Source organism: Cucumis melo, chromosome 1 (assembly GCF_025177605.1).
Source record: "Cucumis melo cultivar AY chromosome 1, USDA_Cmelo_AY_1.0, whole genome shotgun sequence".
Taxonomy (NCBI): Eukaryota; Viridiplantae; Streptophyta; class Magnoliopsida; order Cucurbitales; family Cucurbitaceae; genus Cucumis; species Cucumis melo.
In genome coordinates this window covers 29,977,649-30,004,378 of record NC_066857.1, presented here as the reverse complement: position 1 = coordinate 30,004,378, position 26,730 = coordinate 29,977,649, and the positions used below count along the sequence as shown (strand labels likewise).

Here is a 26,730-nt window from a genome sequence, read left to right as displayed (position 1 = left end):
TTTTATTTCACAAAATTCCAACTCATCGAAATCAACGGAAATGGGTAATTAAGTAATTTCAACTAGAATACGCTCCACCTATAAATTCTATTTTTCCCCAAAATCTTTTAAAATAAACGCGCGAAATCCAACCCTTTCTCCCGCGTCTTTCCTCTCTTTTATCCCTTTAACCCTTTACTTCTCATTCTTCTCTCCTAATCTCATCCGCCGCCGCCATGGATCGCTTCCACCACCCTCAATCCTCCGCCGCCGCCTCCACCGTCTCCAACTCCGAACTCAAACGCGGCAAGAAGCGTGGTAGCTACAACTGTGGCCGATGTGGCCTCCCCAAGAAAGGCCATGTCTGTAACCTCAATTCTTCCACTACCTCCACTACCACCGCCGTCACCGCTATCACTTCTACTCCCACCACCGATTCTACCAATTCCGCTCGCGGTTCTACTATTGACCCGGCCTCTCACTCTCACCTCCGTCGCGCTCTCTCATTTGACGAGGCGGACGATCTCCGTAGCGGCTTTCACTCTGATCTTGACGATATTGATGAGGCCGATCCGGTGTTTGGTTACCCTGATATCGATCCGGACTCCTCTGGACGTTTGCCGGCTACTTGTCTTTGGGAGGTTTTGAGGAGGCTGCCGCCGACTGGGATTTTAGCGGCGGCGAGGGTTTGTAAGGGGTGGAGAGAGACGACGAGGAAGATTTGGAGAGCGGCGGAGTTGTTGAGATTGAGAGTTCCGTCTAGGGCTCAGGTTGGATTTGTTGGTTCGTTGCTGCAGAAGTGTTCTGGACTTGTGACACTCTCGCTTAGATTGGAAAGGTTAGGGTTTTTGATCGGACGGTTTAGATCTATTGTTTTAGTTGAAGATCTGGTTCTGATGAGTTAATGTGAGAATGACTTTAATTGAAATGCGAGTAATGAACTGGATCCGGATGTTGTTGAACTAAATGTGGCATAAATTAGTTAGATGAAACGATTTGAGCTTTGATCTGTGATGAAATGAGGGAAGTGAGGACCCGATCTTTTTATACCGTGGTAAAACCATTTGTGGTTGATGACTTCAGATTCTGATCAACTTTATCCTCTGTCTTACGATGGGGTTGACTTTGTTGTTCTTGTTCAACAATTTCCCCCTAAATTTAGCTTGTAACTACCGACTTGCTAGTTAGCTCGTAATTATTTGTTTTACCTATGAGTTCTGTTTATTCCTAAAAATATGATTCACATGGAATTCTAGTGATCGATATTAACGATTACTATAAGTAGTGGAGCTGGAAGGTCTGATTGTTTTAACATGTGTGTTTCTTGATGTAGCAGTGACTTGGATTCGATGATGTTGGCTTGCATTGCGTTCTCGTGTCCTAATCTTGAAGTTCTGGAGATCACCAAGTCTCAATCATCGATAAATCGCATCACAGGGTAATTCAATATCCATGTCTTACCTTGTGTTGTACTGATTTATTTTATTTGTTCTTTTTGTTGATCTGTGAATATAATTGACCATGTAAAAGTGTTATGTTGAGAAGAATGACAGCTGAAGTTCATAACAGAAAATGTGTTCCAATGACTGATGTTTGGCCATTTCATTTTATTTTTGATGCACAGTGGTGAACTTGGTCGATTTGTTGCTGATAAACGCTGTCTTAAGAGTTTTAAGATGGAAGGTTGTTCTAGTTTGGGGAGTTTTTCCCTCTGTTCATCAAGTCTTGGCACACTTTGGCTTTCTGATCTTTGCTCGCTCTCTAAGATGGTTATATCTCGTCCTTGTATCTCTTATAATAATTACCTCTGTTGGAAAAGTAAGTTTGCTCATTCATCTGCTATTTTGACAGGCTTTCAATTGCCCCAATTTAAAGGAGATTTCATTGGAGTTTTCCCGTCAAGAAAACGATAGCACTGATCTTGTTGCAATGGTTGATGGCATGGGAAGGGGTTGCCCAAGATTACAAAACATACATATTTCATCTTTCCGTCTTTCTCATGCTGTAGTACTAGCACTCACAGCTGCACAATTGAGGTTTGTGCTACTAGTACTAATTTAGTATTGCAATGAGCTTGTGCTGAGTTAACTTTCATTCTTTCTTGAACGTTCAGGTAGACCCTTCGTTTTCATAAATATTTATTGTCCATTTTTCTTTTGTTTATACACTGATCAGGGGATTGCGGATGCTTTCACTTGTTCTTGGAGCTGACATCACCGATGCGTCAGTTGCTTCTATTGCTTCAAGCTATCCAAACTTGGAGTTGATTGATCTTAGCGGGTATCTATTTCTTTTACTAATCTCACACCTTTGTAATTTTGAGATTAGTCTAGGAAATGCTGAATAGATTGGTGCAAGGAGTCAATGTCTGTCAAGGGTCACATGCTTGAATGAATGATATAACTGATCTTGCAATGAATTGCTGGAGAACTTATCATCTCTTTCTTGTAAATGCTTACTTAAAAGTAAAATCTCTATGATTCTGATGCCATAATTAGTATAAAGAGATCATCTGAACCGACCATTGATTTGGATTCCAGGTCTAGCATCAGTGACAGTGGCATAGGAATGATCTGCAATGTTTTCCCAGATTCATTGTCTAGACTTCTCCTTGCCCTCTGTCCTAATATCACTTCAAGTAATTACTCATCTTTATACCCGACTATTGTGTAATTTCTTCTTTGTATAAACTTTTTAGTATGCTGCTCTCGGTTTACAATTACTGATGAAGTTGCATACTGCTCTTCAGGTGGCATACAATTTGCGACGGCTGAATTGCCACTTCTTGAACTCATGGATTGTGGGATGACTATTTGCGACCCTAATGCTACAGATTCTACATCTGATACTGATGATCACAAGTTATCAAAACCGCCACCGAACTCTAAGTTTCACCTTATTTACCAAAAGCTGATCATTAAACACAACAACCTGAAAAAGCTGAGTTTATGGGGATGTTCTGGTTTAGATGTGAGACTCTCTAGCCATTAGCTATCAAATCTATACGCCATTATTTTCTCCATTCTTATTCTGTTCTTCACATGCAGGCACTATATCTTAACTGCCCACAACTAGATGATCTCAACCTGAACTCTTGCAAAAATTTGCATCCAGGTGATTTATTTTTTCTTACCTCTTAACTGAGTCTTCTTGACACTGTCTATAATCCATACATCTTATGATTGAATATACGCCTGCTCCCAGAGAGGTTGCTACTTCAGTGCCCTGGCTTACGAAATGTGCACGCATCAGATTGTGAGGAGTTATTGGTTGGAGCTATTCGAACTCAGGTACACAAATCAATTACTCGACATTGATCTCCTATTCAATTTGAGGATTAGTTATCTAGAAGAGTGGAAACAGTCCATGTACATGGTAGATGGCTCAAATGAGGATTTGAATTCCGATGTAAATATGGATTTCTTTTGTCAATTTCAGCTTAATAAGGCTGCTGCACCAGAGGAGAACCTACTATCATGCAAACGCTTGGCAGATGGCTCAAAACGTATTAGAGTTCCACCTCTTGTTAATTCACTGGTAAGCCAGAACTTCTCGTTATTTGTGTATAGCGGTCTAAACACAAAGGTGGTTCTTAAGACACATAATAATATTCATACCTTCACGTTCTGCTTAAACTGTGTGTTAATGGTAATTAACAAGTTTATTAGTATTTTCATACTGTATTATCATAAGAAGTCCTATTTTCTAGCCAAAATGAGTTGCTCAATTAACGTAATGCTAACCTCGAGATCAGAGGTTCAATTCTCCACCTCTCATATTAATCCAATATCTTTACATAAAAGAAGTCCTATGTTCAAAGTCATGTGATATAATTTCTTTATCAATTGATCAATTCACATGTTTGGCTTCATGAATCCAATTAATATCCAAACCTACGCATGACGTGGATGTACACACACAAATGATCAAATATACACAAGCCTGTAGTTTTTGAATTAAGTAGTAATTTAACAGAGATCCTGTTTTCTCTTTCGTGTTGGCAGTCATCTGATAATTATACGAAACGAAGAAAGGTCGGAAGCCATCAGTGTAAGATTCTTGTGTCATAGACGATTTAGAAGTTGTGATTGGTTTTCTCTTCAGGGTGTACACGGATTATATTTGAGCATTGTGAATTAGCCAGTGAAGGCAGAGTGCATCTGCCAACCCCATTTGGGGTTTTTATTAGAGGCAGAGTGCCTCGCCTGTATAAACATTTCGCTACGTAACATTGCCACTTCCCTAAAACCATATTTTTCATTTTTTTTAAGGTTTATAAGTTCATTTTTTTTTTCAAATAAAGAATAATAATTATTTATAATCTTATTATTTGAGAGATTCCTCGTGTTCTAAAAGTGAATTTAGTACAGGACTTGGAGGATTTATTATCCTAGATTGCCTTCACTTGGTGATTTCTCCAAATTATTGGATGGCAATGGTATAAAATTATTGACCATATTTAGGGTGTATTTGGAATGACTTATTAAGTATTCAAACCAGTATTTTTAAATGTTAAAAAGTTAATTCAAACGGGTCAATATTTAGTCTCAAATAACTTCTTGGGATCGAGAGTTATCTTTTGACCGAGTTCTTTGAAACTATGATGATTCCTCAACTGGTGAGGCTCTGAGCTTCATGATTGATTTAATTGATGCACATAAGAAAGCCATCGCGGAAACTACCCACTAACCAATGCCTCAATTCAATGAAGGACCAGTGAATACATTTGATATGCATTTGTTTATTATGAGGGAAGATTGTTAGATTAGGTATTTAGAATGATAGGATGTATTTGAAACTCGAACTATAATATAGTTTAAAATGACTAAGGTTGAGTATTGTTATTTGGGAATTGAGTTATTAATTCGACCAAAGATCGCTGCTCCAATCTTATTTAGGCGATGCAAAATAAGCTAAATTAATTCTAAGAAAGCAAATAAAGTAAGAAGTGTTTTAGGGTATTGATTTGACTCTTGAATCAATTAACACAACATTTGGATCAAGAAGTCTTTTATCCGGACTACCTACTTCGAGCTTACCTTTTTCTCTTCATTACCAATTTCTAAATCTCTCGAAGATGCCAATTTAGGTACGGTTGATTTCTTCTTATTACACAGTTTGTACAATGACTTGATTGTTGGGGTCCAATATATATATTTGAGTACTTCTCTACTCCTTTTCATGGATTCCCAAAAGGTGGGTTGGAGGGCTTTAAATTTGGAAGCTATTTAAATATGCTAGATGGCACGTCTTGTCCCACATGCATCTTGATTCTCGCGAACTCGACTTGAGTAATCCAGACGTTTCAAAAGAAACATTAAAATGCTCAACTTAAGTCTTTAACTTTAGCTTAATCGTCTAATTTCGTCTCAAACAACTTAACACAAACTTGAAACTTAAACATTAGGCGCTAAGAAATATATTCACAGAACAACTTCTCTTTATTGCTTAACCACACATATGCTAATTACAATTTACATGCATCTCTACAACAAACTAAAAACAAGATTAGTGCAATTTCACAAACTTTGCTTAGAATGTCTGACTTGCTCATCCTAATGTGTAGCAACTTGCCCCCCTTTTCCACCTTGGCCTTAACGTTTGATTACTTGGGGGAAAGAAAACTTAGTGAGTGATGTGTCTTGAAAAACCTTTTGGGACATACAATACGTAAAACCACTTTCTTAAAACAAGTTTCAACACCTCAATCAATAAATTACAAAACATACATTAATTTTTCATATTCTTTTTGCCAAGAACATGAACAATTCCCACACATAGACTATTGTGATGCCCTTTTCATCAACATCTCTGGGAGAATTTCCTGGTTCATTTCTCGTTGTTTAGGTTGCTAAGCTCAATATGCTTCTTTTACACATGGTCAGCTTCATTCTACCATTCATTCCTTTTCTATATGGTTGTCTTTACTCATTACGTGCACATAATAGATAGCTCATTGATAAGAATAAGACCAATAGCTTACGCACAAACATAGCATACAATCTTCAAATATAAAGCTTTAGATTGAAACATAATGCAAAAACTTTCTTTGTAAAACATATTTCTTGTCAACATTAACATGAAATACAACATTACAATATAATATGAAACTTTAGAAGGAAAGCTTTTTAAAAACAATTCAACTTTAGAAAAATTACTCACTATACTAATTTCCTTCTTCAGAATGCCTAGTCTTTCTCGCCTAATAACACATCGATTGCACCACACTTAGTCTTTTCTTAACAAAATATCAGAGTAACACCCATTTTTCTTTTGCCTCTTCTCCTAATTATACTAATTCTAAGTTGGATTAGTCATCCTTAAACTCTTGTAAGCTTGTCAGCACTTGCTTAAGTACTACACGTGTAAGCTTAATATTTCTATAACCATTCTAAATCTTAACCTTACACGTAAACAATTGCCAAATCAAAATTAGGCATTTCCTCACCTGTTATTAAAATGTGTGGAACCTCAAAGCGCCTACTTTATCTCGATCACAACTTTCTTTCCTCGCAACGCGTTGCTTCAGTGTGAGCTATTACTTGGAACGTTTTCTTCAAAACACCTTCTCAAAATGTCTTGGAAGAGTTGTATGAAATGAATGATTACTTTATATTGGAATTGGGAAGAAAGAAAAAAGAAAAAGAGAGAGTAAAGATTGAGGATGCTAATTGAAATTTAAAAGTAAATTCATTTAAATATTTAAGTTATAAGGAGTTTAAGCCACACACATCTCCGTTCCCAAACACATTGTGTTCCAAAATTATGGATATGGATCAGTTGGATGTGTTACATTTTGAAAGTTTCTTCCAGAACTTTATATAACTAAAAAAATTTCACTATCTTATACAAAGGCTATAGCTATACATATATCGGCCAATATGCCAAATAACTTGCCTCTTTTTTTTTTTCTTCATACATAAATGAAAAAGCATTCAGTAATCAAAAACCATTGGTTACTAGAGACATAAAATCAAAACAAAAACAAAAAATATTGGTACAATAATTTAATGAATTTTCAGACATATGGCAATCTAATTTCACTTTTCTTATCCTTTTCATTCTTAATTATTTCCGAAAATAATATTTTTAACATAAAAATACATTAATTTTCTAATAGTATTCAAAAAAAAATTTATTTTATAAATCATAAAATTGTTGAAAATATTTACGAAATATTTTGTTTTATCAATTATAGACATCAATAGTATTAATATTATAGATAGAAAATATAGAAGACTATCAATATTTTTATGGTGACAGGTTTGAAATTTTACGTATTTTTTTATAAATATTTTAATTAATTTTACTATATTTAAAAATGAAAAAAAAATGTCCCAACAGTTGAAAGAAAGACTTGAGATGATTAGAGAATCCATACTCAAAATATCGTTTAGAAAATCAAGGGATTTGAAGGATTTTAAAATATTAATTACAATTAACAGAGAACATCATTTTATCTTTTGAAAGTTTTAATTTTCTCTTTTATATATACTAGAATCCCATGTAAGATAATCACTCTTAAAATTTAAGAATTTTAATTTTCAATTAAAGGTCAAAGGATAAATTAATATTTTATAGGAAAACTAAAAAGTTACTTTGCCTTCAAGATTTTGATCATCATAATTTTAGCATATTGACATTTACTTCACTTGGATCTCAACTCGTGTTAGGTGCAATTTTGTCCATATACAAAATTTTGCCTCAAGTCTGAGATATTTTGTTATCATTATGATATTTTCTTTCTTTTTATTTTTTAATACATGAGCATTTTAATGTGGAAATATTTAACTGCAATTTCGTAATATTTTATTTTATACACACGAGTTGTATTTAATTATTTTAATTTTTTTCAATTTATTTTACCTTGCCATGAACGTTAGCACCAATATGTCAATTTTATTTTATTCTACTTAATCTTCTTTTTTATTTGCTTCAAAATTTCAATTTTTTTAAAAAATATAAAAATAGTGAAGGGTGGGAACTGCAAAGGATGTGAAAATTTGAGTTTTGGAGAAAAATAAACAAAATTTAATTTTGTCTTTATTTGATAAATGTGTTGATTATGTTTTTGTATTGACAAGATTTCTTAGTTATTTACCAATAGTTTAATCATTTAAATATAAAAGTCGTATCAGTTAATGAAATTTTAACGGTAGGGACCAAAGTAAGCCTTTCTTTTAATGTTTGGGGACGAAAACAAAATGTTTTTAGTTTATAGGCCAAAATAGAATAAGATACACAATTTAAAGGTCAAAATAGGATTCAAACCTAAAATGTATAGATTAAAAAATCATATTGTTTATTATAATTGTAGCAATGAAAGAACAAGAAAAACTTGTAAATACATTGGAGGGATTAGTACATGCTCTTGAGATTACTTTCTTTTTCGTCTTTGATGGATGTTTTAAAATTAAACTAATTAATGATAATTTCTTAAAATATGCATAATTACTGCAGAACTCAAAGTGAAATCTATTCTTTAAAAAACTTATTTGCAATTCGACAAGGAATTGGGAACCAAATTTTCTTTCACAAATATTTGTAAATATGAGTAAAAAAAGTGTGCATAATATTACTTGAAACTCTTTGAGGTATAATGAAATTCTTTAATATTCTGCTATGTGTCCATCATACACAAAAGACGAAGAACTTGTTAGAGGGAAAGAGTGGAGGAAGAATTAAAATGTGCTTATCCATCCATCATTTTCTAAAGCTAATTAAAACGATAAATTTTTATGTTCTTAGTGGTAGCTTTTAAGAGTTGATTTGAGTGGTTTAATTAACAATTAAAGGAAGGACATTAATTGACATAAAAAAAATTTCTCCATATCTCACATTTCTCCATATACTATTGATGAATCCTATTTCAAGTGAAAAATTTATGAGTGAGCATATAACAAGTTTTTATTTTATTTTTATAGATTATCTTGTTCCTGGTGGCAATAATATTTTTAGTGGGTGTCAATTTTTAAAAACAACAAATCAATTCCAAAGAAAAATATCATTTTTAAGTAATGTTGGGCAAATTTTCAATTTTCTAAGCATGCATTATATCTATACTATAAATCAAATTTTAATTTTTTTCTTTTAAATAATAAAATGATTTTTTGATATATAATCATTATCTTTTTAAATATCACATAAAGACATTCAAAATTCTATAATATGAAACTTAAAAAACTATAAAGAAAGAGTTCAAAAATTTTAAAATATTGAATATTGAAACGATGAAATTATTGAAAAATAATAACGATCTATGATTCACATCAATCAAAACTAAATTAAAAAAAAAAAAAAAATTCACACATGCAAAGACATTTGAAAGACGGACACACGCGACACACATAATTAATAGTTCACGAACATACATAGTCACAATCCACATGTGGATGAGAGACAAAGGAGGGACACACATAAAATTAAAAAGTATGATTAATACACAAAGTTTGAGGGTTTGGTTTTTTTTTTTTTTTTTTTTTGTGAGTAGATGAAATAGTGTTATTTAACAAACATTTAAAAGCCTAGGCTTTGCATTATTAGGCATAAAAATAGAGACATATTTCACTCTATAACATAAACAACAAACTCAAAACATAAATGGGTCATATCCACATAAATGCCTTCTTCAACCATCCACATGATCTTGTTCCCTATACTCAACATGCCATTGCTACATCCATATGGAACATTTCCATTTAATTATTGGCCCTCTCACTCTATTTTATATATCAACCATTGAAGTTACTTTATTTATATATATATAATATCATATGTAAGAAGAAATTTCAAGAATCAATCATTGAAAAATTATTATATAAATTAATAAAAAAAGTAAAGAACAAATAATATAAGATATATTTAATAACTACAAGCAAACATGGGAGTTTATATTATTTAAACCCAAATCCATCCATACTTAAAACAAAGGTTGTTAGACAAATAAAGCCATGTCTTGGAACTTAAACAAACAAGTATATGGTATGACAAATATTAAACTACCCACTTTTACATCTTCGTATTGAACAATATTACAACTTAATAACGATGATACATATGTAACACCCAAACAAACAACTTGCATTCTTTTCTCAAATCTTTTTATCTGAATCTAAACCTTTTCAAGATTATTGATGCTTCAATAATCAAGATAAGTCAAAACTCTAAATCGAATCGAGAGAAGTTACAAGGTCTGCGAAGATGACTTTGGCTTTTATCGCTCAGCTTCTATTCTTGCATTTCTCCATAGCTCTCGGTGCTGAAATGAATCATTTAGAATATAAATACATATCACATAAATATTTTTTTAAAAGTGATTATACCAAGAAGATTGAATTTACCCTAAAGATTAAATATATATGTTTAGTTATATAGGTTTTACTTGTGTATCAATCTCCTTCCATTTGAAAGTTTCTAATATATAACTAAAAGAATTTTTGTCTTTATCAATTGTAAAAATATGTTGATAAAGCTTAAGTAATGCATGGACAAAATGAATACCAACGACTTTTTTTTATGTTGGCAGACCAGATGGGCATGAGTCCATCGGTAGAGCTTCTGACCATGCATTTTAACGTGTGTTGATAGAAATCTATTTTCTGTTCAAACAACTAACGCCGATTTTCTAAGCTTCTAAGATATATCTACCTTGACAATTTAGTCAAATAAATCCCTCAACAAAAATCTTCATTGTATCAAATGTTAACATTGTCGCTAATAACTCTATATGAGAGATAATATATATATATATATATATGTAGTCAGATCCTAGAGAGGAAGTATAGGGATGGAAAATTGGTGTGGGTCGTACACAAACAATGTACTTGGAGTTGATGACTTTGTTACAAACTCTTTTTTGTTTCCAATGTCACACTAAAAGTTAATAAAGATCCAAATACTGATATAGTTTAGATGACTTAATCAAATTATAATAAACACAAGCTATAAAACGACCTAAAATGGTAATTTAACATACCCAAACTTATCACTTATGCTTTTTAGATTCAAACGCTCATTTTTATATTATAACATTATTCCATAAGATCTATATCATTTTCTATAATTTTAGCTCACAAGTGATGATAAAAAAATAACCAAAAAAACAAAAAAAGAAAGAAAGAAAAATCTACTTCCTAACCATTTTTTTAAAAGACTAGTGGGTAGTTCAATGGCAGTTTTCTATTCTCACAACTACCTTATTGTTTATTTTTTAAAAAGAAATAGCTGAAAACTATTCATGCATCTAAATTCATTGGGTTTGTAACTACCTATATATAGTATCCATAATTGAATCACAAGTTATATAATTTGAAAAACAAAATGATACATTATGAGAATCTATATGTATACAATCTTGTTCTAAGATTGAGAAGAATTTAGACAAGAAAAAGGTTAGGAGATGAGAAAATATTACATACCAAGTCCAATGGCCTCTTTTCCTTTCATGATACGTACACGTTTGCAAGATTCAACAAACATCCTATATTTTGTCGAAATTGAGGAATTAAAAGGTTGGTTTATGATGAATTTGTTAAAAATTAATAGCTTCAAAATGAAATATAGTAAAACTTACTCCCATGGAACATCTCCAACAAGCATCCAATCACCATCTTTGTCTTCATAAGTTGGAACATAATCAGAGCCACTTAAAAGATCCATCAACTTACTTTCATTCATGAAATCCTTCATTTCTTGAGATCCACAGTTGCCTCAAATAAAACAAACAAAACCCGAATTCAAAAAGTCACCAAAGAAGTGACGAATAAACAAAATAAATAAATAAATAAATAATTGTTTGATGAGGCTGTTATAATGTAACTCATAGTTTTTCACCGTTCAAATATGTATGAGAAATAAGAACGAAAGAAAATTCTAAAACTACGGTTGTTTATGACAAACTCATTAAATAATTTTCATTTTAGATTGATTCTCGTAAAATTTTGCGTAATTATATGAGCCTACCAATGGTGGTGAAGGAACCAAACATGGCAGCAAGAGCATCAGAGAGTTGTTTATAGCTCTTGTACATCTTCAAGTCCACCTTACGCAGATATGGCGCGCCATCCATGCTCACTTTTACGAACGCCAACATGTTGTTCTTTCGGAACGATCGAACGGGTGGCCATCCCACAACTTGTGCCCTACACATCCACAAACACACGATAAAATTATTCAAAGAGATCGAAATAATAATTACTATCCAACTTCGAATAACCCTTCCCATGTTGTAACGACCACACTGAACAAATGACATAATTGAGTTTACTTAGCCGGGGGTTTGGCTGGATCAGCGGTGAGGACAGCTTTGTCTTTGTTGCTAGGGTTGGAATTGGCGACAACGTCATCGCCACCGACACCAACGGTTTCTTTGGAAGAAAGATTGAGCTTGAGATCAACCTTGGAAATGGTCTCACTGCTGACAGTTTCAGCAAAGCCTCGTTTCCTAGCAGCAACCTCTCCCGATTCACCACTGCCGACGTTGTTGTTTCCGGGTAGACCTAGCCGGAGCTCCGTCTCTTCAAATCCCATCTTCTTCTTCTCCATAAACTTCTTTTTTCTCTCTTCTATTTGAATTATGAGCGTTGCAAAAGGATGGAGAGCTCTTTTTTTCTTTTTTTTGTATGGTTGGGTTTTTGTATGTGGTTATAATAATGGAAACAATATGAAAATAACCCGCCGGTGAGAAGGGGGGCTGTGTGCTAAAGTTACATGGGGGTGAGGTGGGTTGTTTTATTTTTTTTTAAAAGGATTGGGGTTTTGGAGTCGGGGACTTGTGAGAATTTGACACGTGGGAGGTGAAGTGAGGTTGATTGTGGGCAAATGACAGGTGGGTGATGTTATCGCATTTCATTATAAAAAGTAGGGATAATAGAAAGAAAGAAATAGTAATAATAATATAAAAAAGAAAAACCCATCCACCGTCTTCTCTGCCTTTCTCTTGCCTTTGACTCCTTTTTTTTCTTTTTCTTTCTAAATTTATTTTTAGTTATTTAGTAAGTATATATATAAAAAAAAAAGATATAAGCAAGCTAGAATTTTGGTACTTGTACTTCTATTTACTCTTATTATTTTTTTAAAAAATTGGGTTCTTAAATTAGGTTTTGGGATTTTACTTTTGAGAAAGCTTTTATAATTTATTTTTCTGACATATTTTATGGAAGCGAATCCTTATTAAAATAAGAAAAATTGTATGAAATAACAAAATTAAAAAAAAAAAAAAAATAGCTCATAACACATCTTTTTTATATATTGCAAATATGACAAATATGATAAGTAATTAAATATATCATACGTCTATTAAAGAGTAATCCGTTATTAAATTTGCTATTTTTGCAATTTAAAAAAGGCAGTAACAAGAGTAATATTATCATAATTGTTTTTACTATTTTTTACAACGTTATTTATGCATAAACTAGGTTTGATGTGTTTATACATCATTTATACATTAGTGGATAAATTAGTGGATTACTGTTTATACATCATCTATTTGATGTGTAAAAGTGGATTATATGTAAATAATTTTTAGGATATATTATTTTGGAAGATATTAAATTGTTATAACACCTCAAATTTTAGAGAAAGGAAATGATGTAAATTAGCCTTAAGCTAACCTCTATTTTAAGATTTTATTTTTATCTTTTGTTTGTTTATATTCTGTTAAACAAATAAGTATTTATTTAATATAAGTATAATCACATCATGAACGACCTATGAGATAAAGAATAGATATAAATTTTTAAAGACTAAATAAAAACAAATCACCAGCTCTGGGAAAGTATTTTCATTTTCGATCTATAAATATCTAAAAGCTATTAATAATTAATAAATTTATGGTATATTTTTCTATTGGATTATATTTTATCAATGAGACAGACATAGACGATGCACGATCCTTCTACTGTATACGCCCCCATGTATAATTGTATTCGTCGACTATTTATAAAATATAATAAAATTTTAGCATATATCGATCTCACTTATAAACACTAATAAAAATTTATTAATAAATTTGTCGGTAGTTATCTATCATCGTTTGAATCTAAAATTTTATTATATTTTATAGTATTTTTGTTTATTTTTTTATATTTAAAAATATTCGTAAAAATAATTATATAACTTTTTAGTTTTTTCTTTTTATTTTTCTAGGAAGTTATTTTAAGTTATAAAATTGTTAAAGATTTTTACCGAATATAGAAAAATTTTATGTTGGTGGTAGATCACGATAGATTTATATAGTTATTTATCAGTGATTATTACTACAAATCTATTTCAAGTAAAATTTTATTATATTTGTAATTAAGTTTTCTAATTAAAGATTATTTGGTCTCTATATTTTCAATTTTGAAACCAATTTAGTCTTTGTAATTTCATTGACAAAATTCAATTCTTTTATCTTGAAATTTATTTTATAATTTAATGGAATTTTTTACTTGGATGGAAAAACTAAATAATTTTGACAGAGTTTTATAGGGTGGAGATAAAATTATTTTAAATTTGAAAATATATAGATTAAATTATTATATGGTAACTAAAGTATTGACAAAGTTTAAACATATAACAATATTTTTAAGAAAAAGTAGCACACCATATTTTTTTAGAAACAATTGAACAAAAAAAAAAAAGGAGAATAATATCACTATGATCACCAAAAATTGTTCAAATATATGATCATTAAACATCACTATTGTCATATAAATGAACATTCTATAGAACAAAAGGAGATAGATAAAATTGTTCATTTACTCCGATCTTTGTTAAGAGTTTAGCTAATATATATATATATATATATATATATGACTTCAAAGTTATATGTAACATTAAGAGATAAACTTTTTAAAATAATTGTAGAGAGGAATCATTTTAGAATAATTAAGTCTAATAGTATGATCAAAGAAAAAAACAAGGATCAAATAGTACTCTTTAGAATTTCATTAAGTGAAGGGAAAAAAATTATAGTAATTAACCATTCCCTAACTCAACAAACCAAATACAAAAATAGCTTTCAACAAGTTTACAATGAGTTCAAAGGGATGGAGTATGCACTAAAATAGATGCAATCTATGATGCATCTAAGTATTCTTCTTCACCTATTGAGATATGAGTGCAAAGGGAATGTGTCAACCCCGAGTGTATCTACCGATTCTTCTTTTCATTTTTTCTTTGGTTAAAAAAATATTTTTCCTTCACAATTAATAACTCAGACCCTACTTACGTCTTGAAGTGATATTAGTGTAAATATACACACATAAAAGAATAAATCAATTTAAGCATCCTTAATTAACATAGACACAATAACATATTTTACACATTTGGTGAATCATAATAGAGCCATCAAGTACTTTATTTGGGTTTTGAATGGTTGTGAACTCTATGGGAGAGAGTCGAGTCGAGTCAAATTAAGTCGAGAAACAATAATCTACCTAGAATTGAAGAATACAAACATACTAACAGCTCAAGTTAATTAGGGTTGTCTTGTTCAATAATGATATTAACATAATATTTTATAGAACAAGTAGGAACTTTCCATTGCTACTCAAACTTTTAAAATTAATGGTAACTTAAAGAAGCTACCTCTATAAATATACAAATATTTAAAAAAAACAAATAATATATATAATTGTAAACCTCTAAATAAATCTTTGGAATGTGATGAAGTTTTGAATAGTTTCACTAACCAAATATTTTCTTTCACATATATATATACACATACGTATATAAGCTATAAGGTGCTAAATGGATTGATTGATGACCCTTTTGATATAAAGGTGAAAAAGTAAAAGATCCAAATAAATAAAAATAAGGGAAATATTATAATAAATTATCGACCATAATTTTCACAAAAATATTAGGTCATAAATGTCATTGAATACTATTTCCTTTCAACACCCACTAAAAAGTTGGGTTGGGAAAAGGAAAAAAAAAAACATGGAATATGGAGATGTTGGGCTGTGCCCTTTATGTGTAGCAAAGTGCTTTATCTTGCCTTCAAAAAGAAGAGAAAAGAATAAAAACTAAGCCTTTAAAAATGGGTAGTAACAACACTCAAAACTATTTGTTGAAAAAAACAAACAAAAGAAAAGGAAGTTCTTGCAATTATATTAGAGAGATTATGGAAGAGAGTCACCCTCAAACCAAAAAAGAAGGAAAAAAAGAAAAGAGCCAAACTGTTTGATGTGTTAAAAAGAGAGCATGCGCACAAGAGAGCAAATTTTGAGTGGAATTTTGCTTGAGATGTTGTTCCCAATATTGCATGCCCATGTTCACATGGAGGCCACATTCACAATTTTTCGATCAATAATAATAATAATAATAAGGGCAATTTAAAAAACGTCATCTTACGATGATGGTGTGCTTGCAATTACACATTTTATAATAAGTTATAAAGATCGAGAGATCGATAGTCGCATCCAAATAATTTCAACTAGCTTGACACATTCATAGCATCCTCATCACACTCTAATTCCAAAACCGATGTGTTAATCAAAGTGAACATATACAAAAGGGGGAGTGAGAGATCAACTTAGAATTCAATTAAAATACAAATTAAAAGAGAGATGGACTAGAAGAAAGCCTTCCAATCGAGTGAAATACAAGATGCATCATACTTTACAAGAATAGAATAGAAGATGTAAATACAATATGTTACAAAGATACGATGCTCTCAAACTTCCAATTATAGATAATTATCTTAGGTTCTCAAGCTTGTAAACGTTAAGTTGGAGTCTAAACTTATAATAGTTAGAAATTATAAGCCATGATAAAAATTGAACACTCAAACTTATACAATTGTTACAATTTCTACCCTTGTATATATAATTTTGTGGCTAAAATTTTAACTCTTTGCATAAGTCCAAGAGTATAATTATTGCAACTATATCACTGTACTTTTAGAATGGTTTTTGCAATTTATTTTAATAATATTAATAATAATAATGCCCCACTCCATAAAATTCATTACTTCAATTTTCTTTTCAATACATCAACCACATGGATGATGGATACATAGGTGTGTTTGATTAGATGATGAGGAAGTGAGGGAGAAATAATGAATAGGAAAATGTCTATGTGTGTGTTCTTGTTGGTAATGATAATGATGATTATGAAGGGGAAATTAAAAAGAAGAAGAAAGAAAAAAGAAATAGAAAATGGAATTGTTGAATAATGATTTTATTAGTTAGGTTTTGATTGACAAATATATATACATAAGAAAAAGGGTTTCGTGACTGTTTGTTGCCCATGCTTGTTTTTTTTTTTTTTTTTTTTTTTTTGGTTCCATAATGCTAAACTATATCATGTTTTGCTTTTAGAGAATAAAAAAGATGTAGAAGATTGTGAAATCTCATGCAAGTGCTAAGAAAAGTTTTTAAGTGTGATATATATGATTATGGTATTGATTAGTTGAGAATTGATGGGGAATATATATAATATGGTGATATATAATATAGGGGTTGAAAATTTTATGATTATAATATTTATTGTAAGAGATAATTCTTTGACGGAGGTTCCATTCTAGGAGTTATTATATATAGATTATAGATGTCATTCATTAGCGTATTGGATGATTTAATTTTGTGTGATAATATAAAATTTAGACTCTTGGTACTTTTAAATGGCCATGGAAATGTAATATATCTTAACAACTCATTCAATTACTACACTCAAATTGATATTGTTATACATAATTTATACTTTCGTAATCAAACTTTAATTGATAAGTAAATTTGTGTGGTTAACTAACAACACGTTAATTTAATTATGTTCACAAACACAAAGAGACATTTTGTTGTTAGAATAATATCATATGACGTATTAGTAAAATTCAGAGACAAAATTAGTCATTCAAAGAGTACATATTTAAGATATTTCAACCGTAAAGTGTTAACCAATTACATTTAGGGTAAATATTTAAATTTCATAAGTGTCAATTATATATGCAGAAGGTGATTTCAATGCACAAATTACATATAATTCTTCAAAATTGAAAATTAGAAGGGACTTTTTATATAATTCTTCAAAATTGAAAATTAGAAGGGACTTTTTATAAATATCAAATAACAAATTAGGTCGAGACATATATATCAAATACAAAATTGAAGGTCACAAGTATACAAAATATCCTTTAAAAGAAAAAAGTCACAAGTCTAAACTTCTTATTTAACTTTTATTACTTGTTTTGAATTGCTTTGATGAATGAAAGTTGGAATTTAGGAGCCTTCAAAGTCTAGAGAATCAAGCTTCCAGAAATTCATAGTGCAAAATATCCAATGACTACCATCAAAATATTATATGTTGATCAATAGGGAATTGATGATCATATATATAAAAGTATTATTTTAATTATACATTTAATTAATTCTAGAAGGTGCATGCACTAACAATATAAATATGTATATATCATGAAAGTTATAACATTCTATCATTATTGGGAGGAGAGAGCTAAGAAAGATATACATGTAGGAAAACAATTGAAAGCATTTCAACAAGAGAATATAATTGGGATTTTGCGTGCTTAATTTTGTCAAAGAATTTTGTTCATAATGTGGGTAAAGGAGAGACAACCACAACTATGCAAGATGTGTCTACTCAACTATAGATGATAAAGGTGTTAAAAATAGAATTTGTGGCAAATAAAACAATAATTATGATTACCATATAATCTAATCTTCATTTTTATAATGTTTGTGCTGATAAATGTATATATAAACAATTCGCGCCTCTTTTTCGTATGTAAAGTATGAGTAATATCCAAGTATTTAATTTAGATCTCTAAACCAAAATATTTGTTCACCTCGTTACAAAATATGTATGGAATGTTATGAAGTAAAAGAGTAAAAAGTAAAAATCCTTCTTTAAGGCAAAAGAAAAACATCACAATAATTAAAATATATAACATACGAGATCAAATCAAAAGAAAACCAAATTAGTTCGAAATAGGGTAAACTTCAATTTAGATTTTTTATGTCCTATTTGGTAATCATTTAAAATTTTTTTATAACTATTTCGTTTCTTTTTTTTTTTTTTTTTTTTTGAATATTGTTTACTTTGTTTTGTTACAACTTTTTTTCTCATAATTTTCATATTTTTTTTACCTAATATTTGAATTATTTAGCTAATTGTCAGACATAAAAACAAGTCTTCGAGAATATATATATATTCTAGTTTTGAAAATGGTCATAAATTTAGTTTTAAAAAGAAATCTAAAGAACAAAATAAATAAGTCAAAACGTGAAAGTGGTGAAAGTGGTACTTATATAGATATAACTTAAAAAGAAACTAAATGATTAGCAAAATGGACATTAGTTTTTGCTTTTGGTTTGTTTTTTTGGAATTGTGTCTATTCCTCTTTAGTTTTTGAAAAGGAAAAATTGTGGAAATAGCAAATTTATAGATAGAAAAAAAATAGCAAATTGCTAATTTGTTTTGATTTATGGCAAAATTGACTGTCATGATAATTTTTTCATTTTTTTTTTTGTCTGAATTTACCCTTCCACGAATGACAATTGTCGATAGAAAAATACAGTGTATTTGTAGAGATCAAAAAATCAAACAAAATATCACCTACCACGAATACGATGTATTTGTAAACACTCACTTATAATAATTCTTAACTAAATCAAAAAAATATTATATTGTTTCAACAATCCCTTGAGATATGACATTAGTTTCAACATCCTCTAATTATTATGATACAAAATCAAGTAATTAACGAATTTGTATATTTCATATTATTTATAAAAAAATATATTAAATAATACATATTACAAATTAATAATAACAATTTCAATCTACATCATCCTCTAAAATCGTCAATCTGAATACAAATTCCCTAAAATAACTTCAAAATTAACTTCAAAGATTGCATTTTTTATTTTTTCAAATTATTGATGAAAAATATACATAAAAATATGTAATACATATTTGATATTCTAACATTATTTTTAACATTATTTTTCACCTTTAGTTTTAATTCAAAATTATAACACTAATTTAAAAACCAAATTATACATATTAATTTTAGATTATTAAAATTGAATTCCTAAAATTACGCCAATAAAAAACATACATAAATACATTAATTTTATATTCTTAAATTGAATTCCTACAATTATACTAAAGATAATGGACAATCCATTACTTTCACCATTTTTTATTTTTCAAATTATTTACGAAAAAACATACCTAAATTAATTAATTTTAGATTCAAAATTGAATTCCTAAAATCATTCCAAAGATAATAGACAATTTATTAATTTCACAATTTTTTATTTTTTAAATTATTTATGAAAAAAACATACATAATACATAAAGTTTAGATTCTTAATTTGAACGCCTAAAATTTTGCTAAAGATAATGGATAATCCATTAATTCTGTCATTTTTTATTTTTTAAATTATTTATAAAAAGAACATACATAAATACATTAGTTTTAGATTCTTAATTTGAATTCATAAAACTAGGTCAAATATAATGGATAATCTCTTAATTTTAACCATTTTTATTTTTCAAATTATTTATGAAAAAATATACATGAATACATTAATTTTAGATTTTTAACTTGCATTCATGAGATTATGCCAAATACATTGGATAATCCCTTAATTTTAGCATTTATATATATATATATATATATATTATATATATATATATATATATATATATATATATATATATATATTGTTATTTATTGTAAAATTAGTTTTAATTCATATTTTAAACAATATTTTAAAATACAAATTATACCCATTAATTTTAGATTCTTAGTTTGAATCCCTACAATTATGACACATATAATGTTTGATATGTATCCCACCCTAATTTTACTCCATAGGTCACGGTTTTAATTCAAAATTTTCAAATTTTTTTTTAAATTCAAAATGTACGTCTTAATTTAATTAAGACTATTGCTTTAAATCCCTAAAATTATGCGAACAAGATGAAGTCGAACCGTTCTTCAACGTTAAAGATTCAACCGTGAACGGAGAAGTGAGGAACAACGAACGAAAAGTGAGGAACGGCGAATCGAGAAAAGTCAAGAACGGCAAACGGCGAACAAAGATATGGCGGTATGAAGGAGATGCTAGTCGAACGAAGTAGATATGACCGCGCGAACGAAGAAGATGTGAAGGAAAGGAGATGCTCATCGAAGGAAAGGAGATGGGACAAAGAAATGCTAGGGTTTTCAAAAGTGAAGGAGATGCTAGGGATTTCAATTGCTTCCAAACTCTAAATAATGAATGGGATGTGAAATGGTGGCATGCACAAATTGAATGGGATGTGATATCTTATGGATGATTTGATTGTTTATTTTCTTTATTTTTGGGAAATTAGAATATTCAAGTGTGGGTGCATAGTTTGTATTAATTATAGGGTATTTGTAGATTCTTTTCCAAGTGTATTTAGAAATCACATTTGTCACTTAGATAAGAGTATTTAAGGCATTGTTCTCTCATTTTTTATTTAAAAATCTTGTGTTTTGCTATTTAGTCAATTTAAAAATAAATTATAAATGTAAACCTCTAATTTTTTCATTTTCTTGTCAACCTTTTTAAAAATAATTTATTTTTTCTTAAGTAAAATAGTTGAATTTTTTGTCAAATTCCAAAAAAAGTTATGTAGTCTTCAAAAAAAAAAAAAGTTAAATCATTGAAAAAAGGTAAAGGTAAATAACAATAAATTTCATGAAGATGTTGTTGTTTATAAGTTTAATTTTAAAAAACAAAAAATGAAAACTAAATAGTTACCCAGCACTTAATGTTTTCTTTTGGACAAACATGTATTAGGTCCATTTCTATTACATCCAAAAATTTATTCTCGTTCTCTTCACATAAATATAGTATTAATTAATTAATCTATGTTTAACTTAAATTGAAAGGAGGTATTATAAACACAACGTCCCATCTTCTTCAAAGTTTTCTCTACAAATTATTTTGAAACTAACCCTAGTTTCTTTTACAAAAATATAGTTTGTTTATTGATTTTTGTGTTTCTTATAAAATACTTTGTGATGATCTAAAGACGGTTAACTATACTAAAAAAAAATGTTTGTTTTCCTTTATCAAAATAAGGCTATTAAATTCGTTTTGAGTTATTTTGAATCAAAAAGAAGACCGACGTAAAAAGAATAAAAGAAATAACAAGAAATTCTACTTAGATCCAAAGCAAAAACGAATTAAAAGTCTCGAAAAAGAGAAGTGACTTGCCCAAGCCACAAGGCTCAATCTCGACCTTTGCAGAAGTCGACCCAAAAAATACATGTTAATAATGGGTATTTACATGAGATCAAACCCAAAGAAAGGGGATGAAATAAGATAAAAAGATGATTTAGAGACCCTAAAGGAATTAGAAGAGGTTAATTAATTAGGTCATGACTCCAAAGTAGTGAACTTTCTACTCACATCCTTTTCTTGCTACATAGATACATTTTGCTAATTGTTTAGAGCATATGTGATAAGTACTACACTCTCTTGTATACTATAATTTTTATTTTTATAGGTTAGATTCTTCTTTAAATTACAAATTCACAGGTGTTATAATTATGAAAGTTATGAGATTTGATTCCAAAAAGTAGTTTTTCCTAAAAAGGTTCAAATTAAACCAACTAACCAAGCTTCTAATTATATATAAGGTGAATCCAATAACCCTAGCTTAGCTTCAACCAACTTCCATAAATATATATTGTTAGAAAGTTTGGAGTTGACCAATCAAAACCACATTAAAATAAAAGAAAAGAATCTCATAAAAATTGCTTTGTTAATTTAATTTCTTTATTGTCTATTTATTTATTTATTTATTTATTTATTTATTTTTATAAAAATAAATAAATACTAACATATATAAGCACCCGTATTACATAAATCTTTCTTGGTGATCTCCACAAACATTATTATTAAGAATTGATTCCAAAATAAATTTTTGAGTATATATATTTTTAAAACCATTTATTTTGGGATAGAAGTACCCTAAAACTTACTGCACAATAAGTTTTTGAGTTTTATGATCATTTTAGTAAGATATTAAAGTGTATGTAATTTATTTATTAATTTATTTTAATTTTTCTTAAATAACAATTTATAATTTCTTATTTCTTAGAATAACTTTAGGAATACTTTCAAATATAATAAAATGAACTAAAATATTTATAAAATATAGTAAAATATCGCAATATATTTATGATGGACTGCAATAGACTACTATATATGTGTTTATCTGTATCGTTTACTGTGATCTCTATAACATATAGAATATGGTATTTTACTATAATTTTTTTACAAATTTTATATATATAATATTTTTTTAAAGGGTAATAAAGAGATCTACTTGAAGTACATTTATGGTGGAACCGACCTATAATAGTCAAACTAAAGGTCTCAAAGTTACACATCAAATCAAATAAAAAAGACGTTTAAATTTCAACTTTTAAAATTAAATTAGAACTTTTAGGTTAAGTTATAGATCTGGTCCTATAGTTATTTATAATATTAGAATGTAGTTTATACGATTTGATAAACTATTTCGATAAAGTAAGAATTATGTACGAAGATTTTAGGTTAAAATATAATTTATTAGTCTTCATAATTTGAAATTTGTCCAATTTTAATTTCTATTTTTTGTAATGGTGATAAAAACAAATATCGAGTTTTCTTCCATTTTAATTTCAATACTTTCAAATGTTCAATTTTATAGTTGCTCTATTCTCAATAAATCGTAAACTCGTCTCGCAAAATTAAGTTTTATCGAAACTGGTCAAATAATAATTACAATTTTCATGCGAGAAAATAAAATATACATGTTAATATGTTTTCGAAAATTATAGTAAAAATACTATAGATAACAAAGACGATCTTAAGAAAAAAAATAAACAGTATATAAGCTAGCATTATGACTAAATTTAATTAAGATTTATTGAAAATACGAGAGATTAAAATCGAACAAACTTCAAAGTGTAAGGACTAAAATGATATTTTAACTTATATATAGACTATTTATGTTAATCGAAGTATATATGAACCAAAATCCTAACTTATTTCAAATTATAAGAATGAAACGTGTAATTAAATAATCAAACTATTATAGAAAATATTGGATATTAAGATGTGGGAAAAGTGAAGGAGGAGATAAAAATAAAACAATGAAGCGTAAAACCAAATAGAAAAGGGTAAGAGAGTTGGATTAGCTAAAAGAGTTGGATTAGAAAGTGGGTGAAAACAAAATGAATTTTAGTAATAAAATTACAAAGCTATTTCATATATTAATTGTAGAAACCCCAAACAAAGAAGTAGTTAATTAGTTAAAACCCTAAAAAAATACAAAAAAAAAAAAAAAGGTATAGTGGGCGTTGTTTAAAATATAAATAAAGGTATAGTTTTTAATTTATGATATAAAATAGTGTAATGGGGGCAAAGAATTGTGTAGTTGGTGGGGGGGGGGGGGGGGGGGGGGGGGTGGGGTGGAAGAGAGGATCCCACAATGGGAAGAGAAGAAAGGGCATATCATGTGCATTATTAGAGACGACTCTAAGTGGGAACCACTTAAATGGGGCATGTGAAGTTGTAGGGTTTTTGTTACCAATGTCTCAAACCCTATCCCATGTGCATTGGTGCAGGGTATCCCACTGGCCCCTCCCCCCAACCCTATCTATCAACTTTAATTTTTAATCAATAATAATACCTACTTTTAAAATAAATTCGAATCAACAAAATATTACAAAAACAAAAATATGTGATATAACTCATTATACCATCCTTTTTGTGCTTTCTGTTGCAATCTTCTTCTTCAAATCTTGGAGTTTATGCTTCTATGTATCACATGCATATAGAACTTGTTATTATTATAGAAAATCAAATTTAACTTTTGAGTATTTAATCTATTTTGTATTGAATTTATGTTTGAAATATTGTGTTTTTCTCTTCTTTCATTTTACATTAATAATCCATGCGCATATGCTAAATTTTTGAACCAACACATGAAGGAAGTGATATCATTTTGACTTAACGTATAATTTGGTAAGATTGAAAGTTGAAATGACCTTCAAAATAAAACTAAGCATAAAATTGAAAAATAAAAACTTACTATTTTTTCTTTCCTTCTAAATATGTTGATTAATTAATTGAAATATATATGATTGACATCACCAGGTAATTATCAAGCAAATCACATCAAATATGTATTTAAATATAGTTAAATGTAAGTGAGTTGTTAAATATATTAACTAAAAAACCGACATTTTAAACAACGCCATAGAGAAAAAAAAAATCATATTTTTTATAAATAGGAAATATTGTGATGTAAATTATTGATGGTAGCCAAACTGTGTTGCCTTCTTCCTAAGATAGCATATAATATATATAATAATTAAACAAAATATGAGAGGACCTTGTTCATATTGCCCAAAGATTAAGTTAAGAACATTATGAACCTTGTTTGGCAGACAAAGGAGTTGGTCGGTTCTCCTAAGCTTAGAGATATCAATTCAAATAACAATTATTATCATTTATGAAAATAATTATTGTAATTAATTACAAATTTTATTAATAGTAGAATTATTAATATTATTTTATGAAACATAAGTTGAAAGCTTTAATAATGAGAGCATTTAATGGTCAAATTTTCTTTCATGGTGTCAACTGTATCTTTATGAGCCAATGATCATGTTCACTTTTAATTGATCCCTCACTTCTTTTAAGAGTAACATTTTAATAATAATTAGTCTTATTCTGCCTATATGCATGCATTTCTATTCTTTTCTAGTTATTATTTCTTATATTTCACACATTTTTAGGCTTATTTTAAACTTCAATTTTATACATTATTATAACTTTTTTTTTTTCTTTTTACATAAGTTGAAGGGTTGAATTTTTATTACTTAGAGCAGAATATGTTCTACCACCATTATAATTAAGTTTAAGAGTTCAGTTTAAACACTTGTCGAACGGTGACAAAGTCAAAACACCACCAATTTTATATAAGGACAATGTATGTATTAAGATGGCGATAGGGTGTTCAACTCCAAAGGGATTCGTCTCTGTCCTCCGGGCATTTACCTCAACATAATCCAACCCCCTCACGGAAATGGGTCTCGCGCTACTAGACATTTTTAAGAAGTATAATAGAGTTAAAATTGAAAGTTTAGATATTTTTATAAAGTCGTAGCTTAAAAAACTCAGGAGTAATGGTGTACTAACTTAAAATATAATTTTAAAATAGTTAATGGTAAAGTAAATTACAAATAAAAATTAAAAAAATAGGTGAGCGATAGTTATTATTATTATTTATCACATTTTAAAATATTTCTAACAATTTTGCTATTTAAAACAATTATGATTATCCAATTCAATGACTACACAATTACCAAAAGAGCCGATTTTTTAAAAAAGATAATTATATAAACACGAACATACATGTAAGAAAAAAAATAAAAATGGAATTTAGATTTTATATCTCGTAATATTAGAAATTTTAAGCAACAAAATTTGATTTCACTGTATTTGAAATTTTAAGTAACAAATTTTGAAAAATTGAGGAGAAACAACAAAATTTAGTTTCACTACAAGCCTATATTTAAATATAGTAAAAGAAACCAAAATATTTATAAAATATACTAAAACATCACAACTTATATGTAATAAACAACAAAAAAAACCTACTATATTTATCTATTGATAAATTGACAAAACTAGTAATTTATATTAATTTATCCCAGTCAATTGTAAATAGACATGTTTTTACTATATTTATAAATATTCTAGAAGTTTG

General features: G+C 28.9%; 2 protein-coding genes across 2 annotated transcripts; one reads left to right on the top strand and one right to left on the bottom strand.

The window, feature by feature from the left end:
* Positions 1–125: 125 nt before the first annotated feature.
* Positions 126–4,247, top strand: LOC103492620 (F-box/LRR-repeat protein 17). The gene is made up of 11 exons (XM_008453049.3): positions 126–817; positions 1,316–1,417; positions 1,604–1,748; positions 1,831–2,015; positions 2,155–2,259; positions 2,520–2,617; positions 2,729–2,949; positions 3,027–3,093; positions 3,184–3,269; positions 3,418–3,516; positions 3,984–4,247. The coding sequence occupies exons 1-11, from the start codon at positions 216–218 to the stop codon at positions 4,047–4,049; spliced, it is 1,776 nt and encodes a 591-aa protein (XP_008451271.1). The 5' UTR covers positions 126–215; the 3' UTR covers positions 4,050–4,247.
* A 5,592-nt stretch (positions 4,248–9,839) lies between these two features.
* LOC103492619 (auxin-induced protein AUX28-like) lies at positions 9,840–12,810 on the bottom strand. Its single transcript, XM_008453048.2, has 5 exons — positions 12,245–12,810; positions 11,941–12,119; positions 11,552–11,687; positions 11,397–11,458; positions 9,840–10,237 (listed from the first exon to the last, which is right to left on the bottom strand). Exons 1-5 carry the CDS (start codon positions 12,520–12,522, stop codon positions 10,200–10,202), a joined length of 693 nt encoding a protein of 230 aa, XP_008451270.1. The 5' UTR covers positions 12,523–12,810; the 3' UTR covers positions 9,840–10,199.
* Positions 12,811–26,730: the final 13,920 nt, after the last annotated feature.

Bases quoted from the DNA above. Each gene is read 5' to 3' on its own strand.
- LOC103492620 (XM_008453049.3), top strand. From the start codon at position 216: ATGGATCGCTTCCACCACCCTCAATCCTCCGCCGCCGCCTCCACCGTC. The intron at 1,749-1,830 runs GTTATATCTCGT...CTATTTTGACAG, and splicing joins TTTGCTCGCTCTCTAAGATG to GCTTTCAATTGCCCCAATTT. The intron at 3,094-3,183 runs GTGATTTATTTT...GCCTGCTCCCAG, and splicing joins TTGCAAAAATTTGCATCCAG to AGAGGTTGCTACTTCAGTGC.
- LOC103492619 (XM_008453048.2), bottom strand. From the start codon at position 12,522: ATGGAGAAGAAGAAGATGGGATTTGAAGAGACGGAGCTCCGGCTAGGT. The intron at 12,120-12,244 runs GTAAACTCAATT...GTGGATGTGTAG, and splicing joins CCAGCCAAACCCCCGGCTAA to GGCACAAGTTGTGGGATGGC. The intron at 11,459-11,551 runs GTAAGTTTTACT...GACAAAATATAG, and splicing joins GTTGGAGATGTTCCATGGGA to GATGTTTGTTGAATCTTGCA.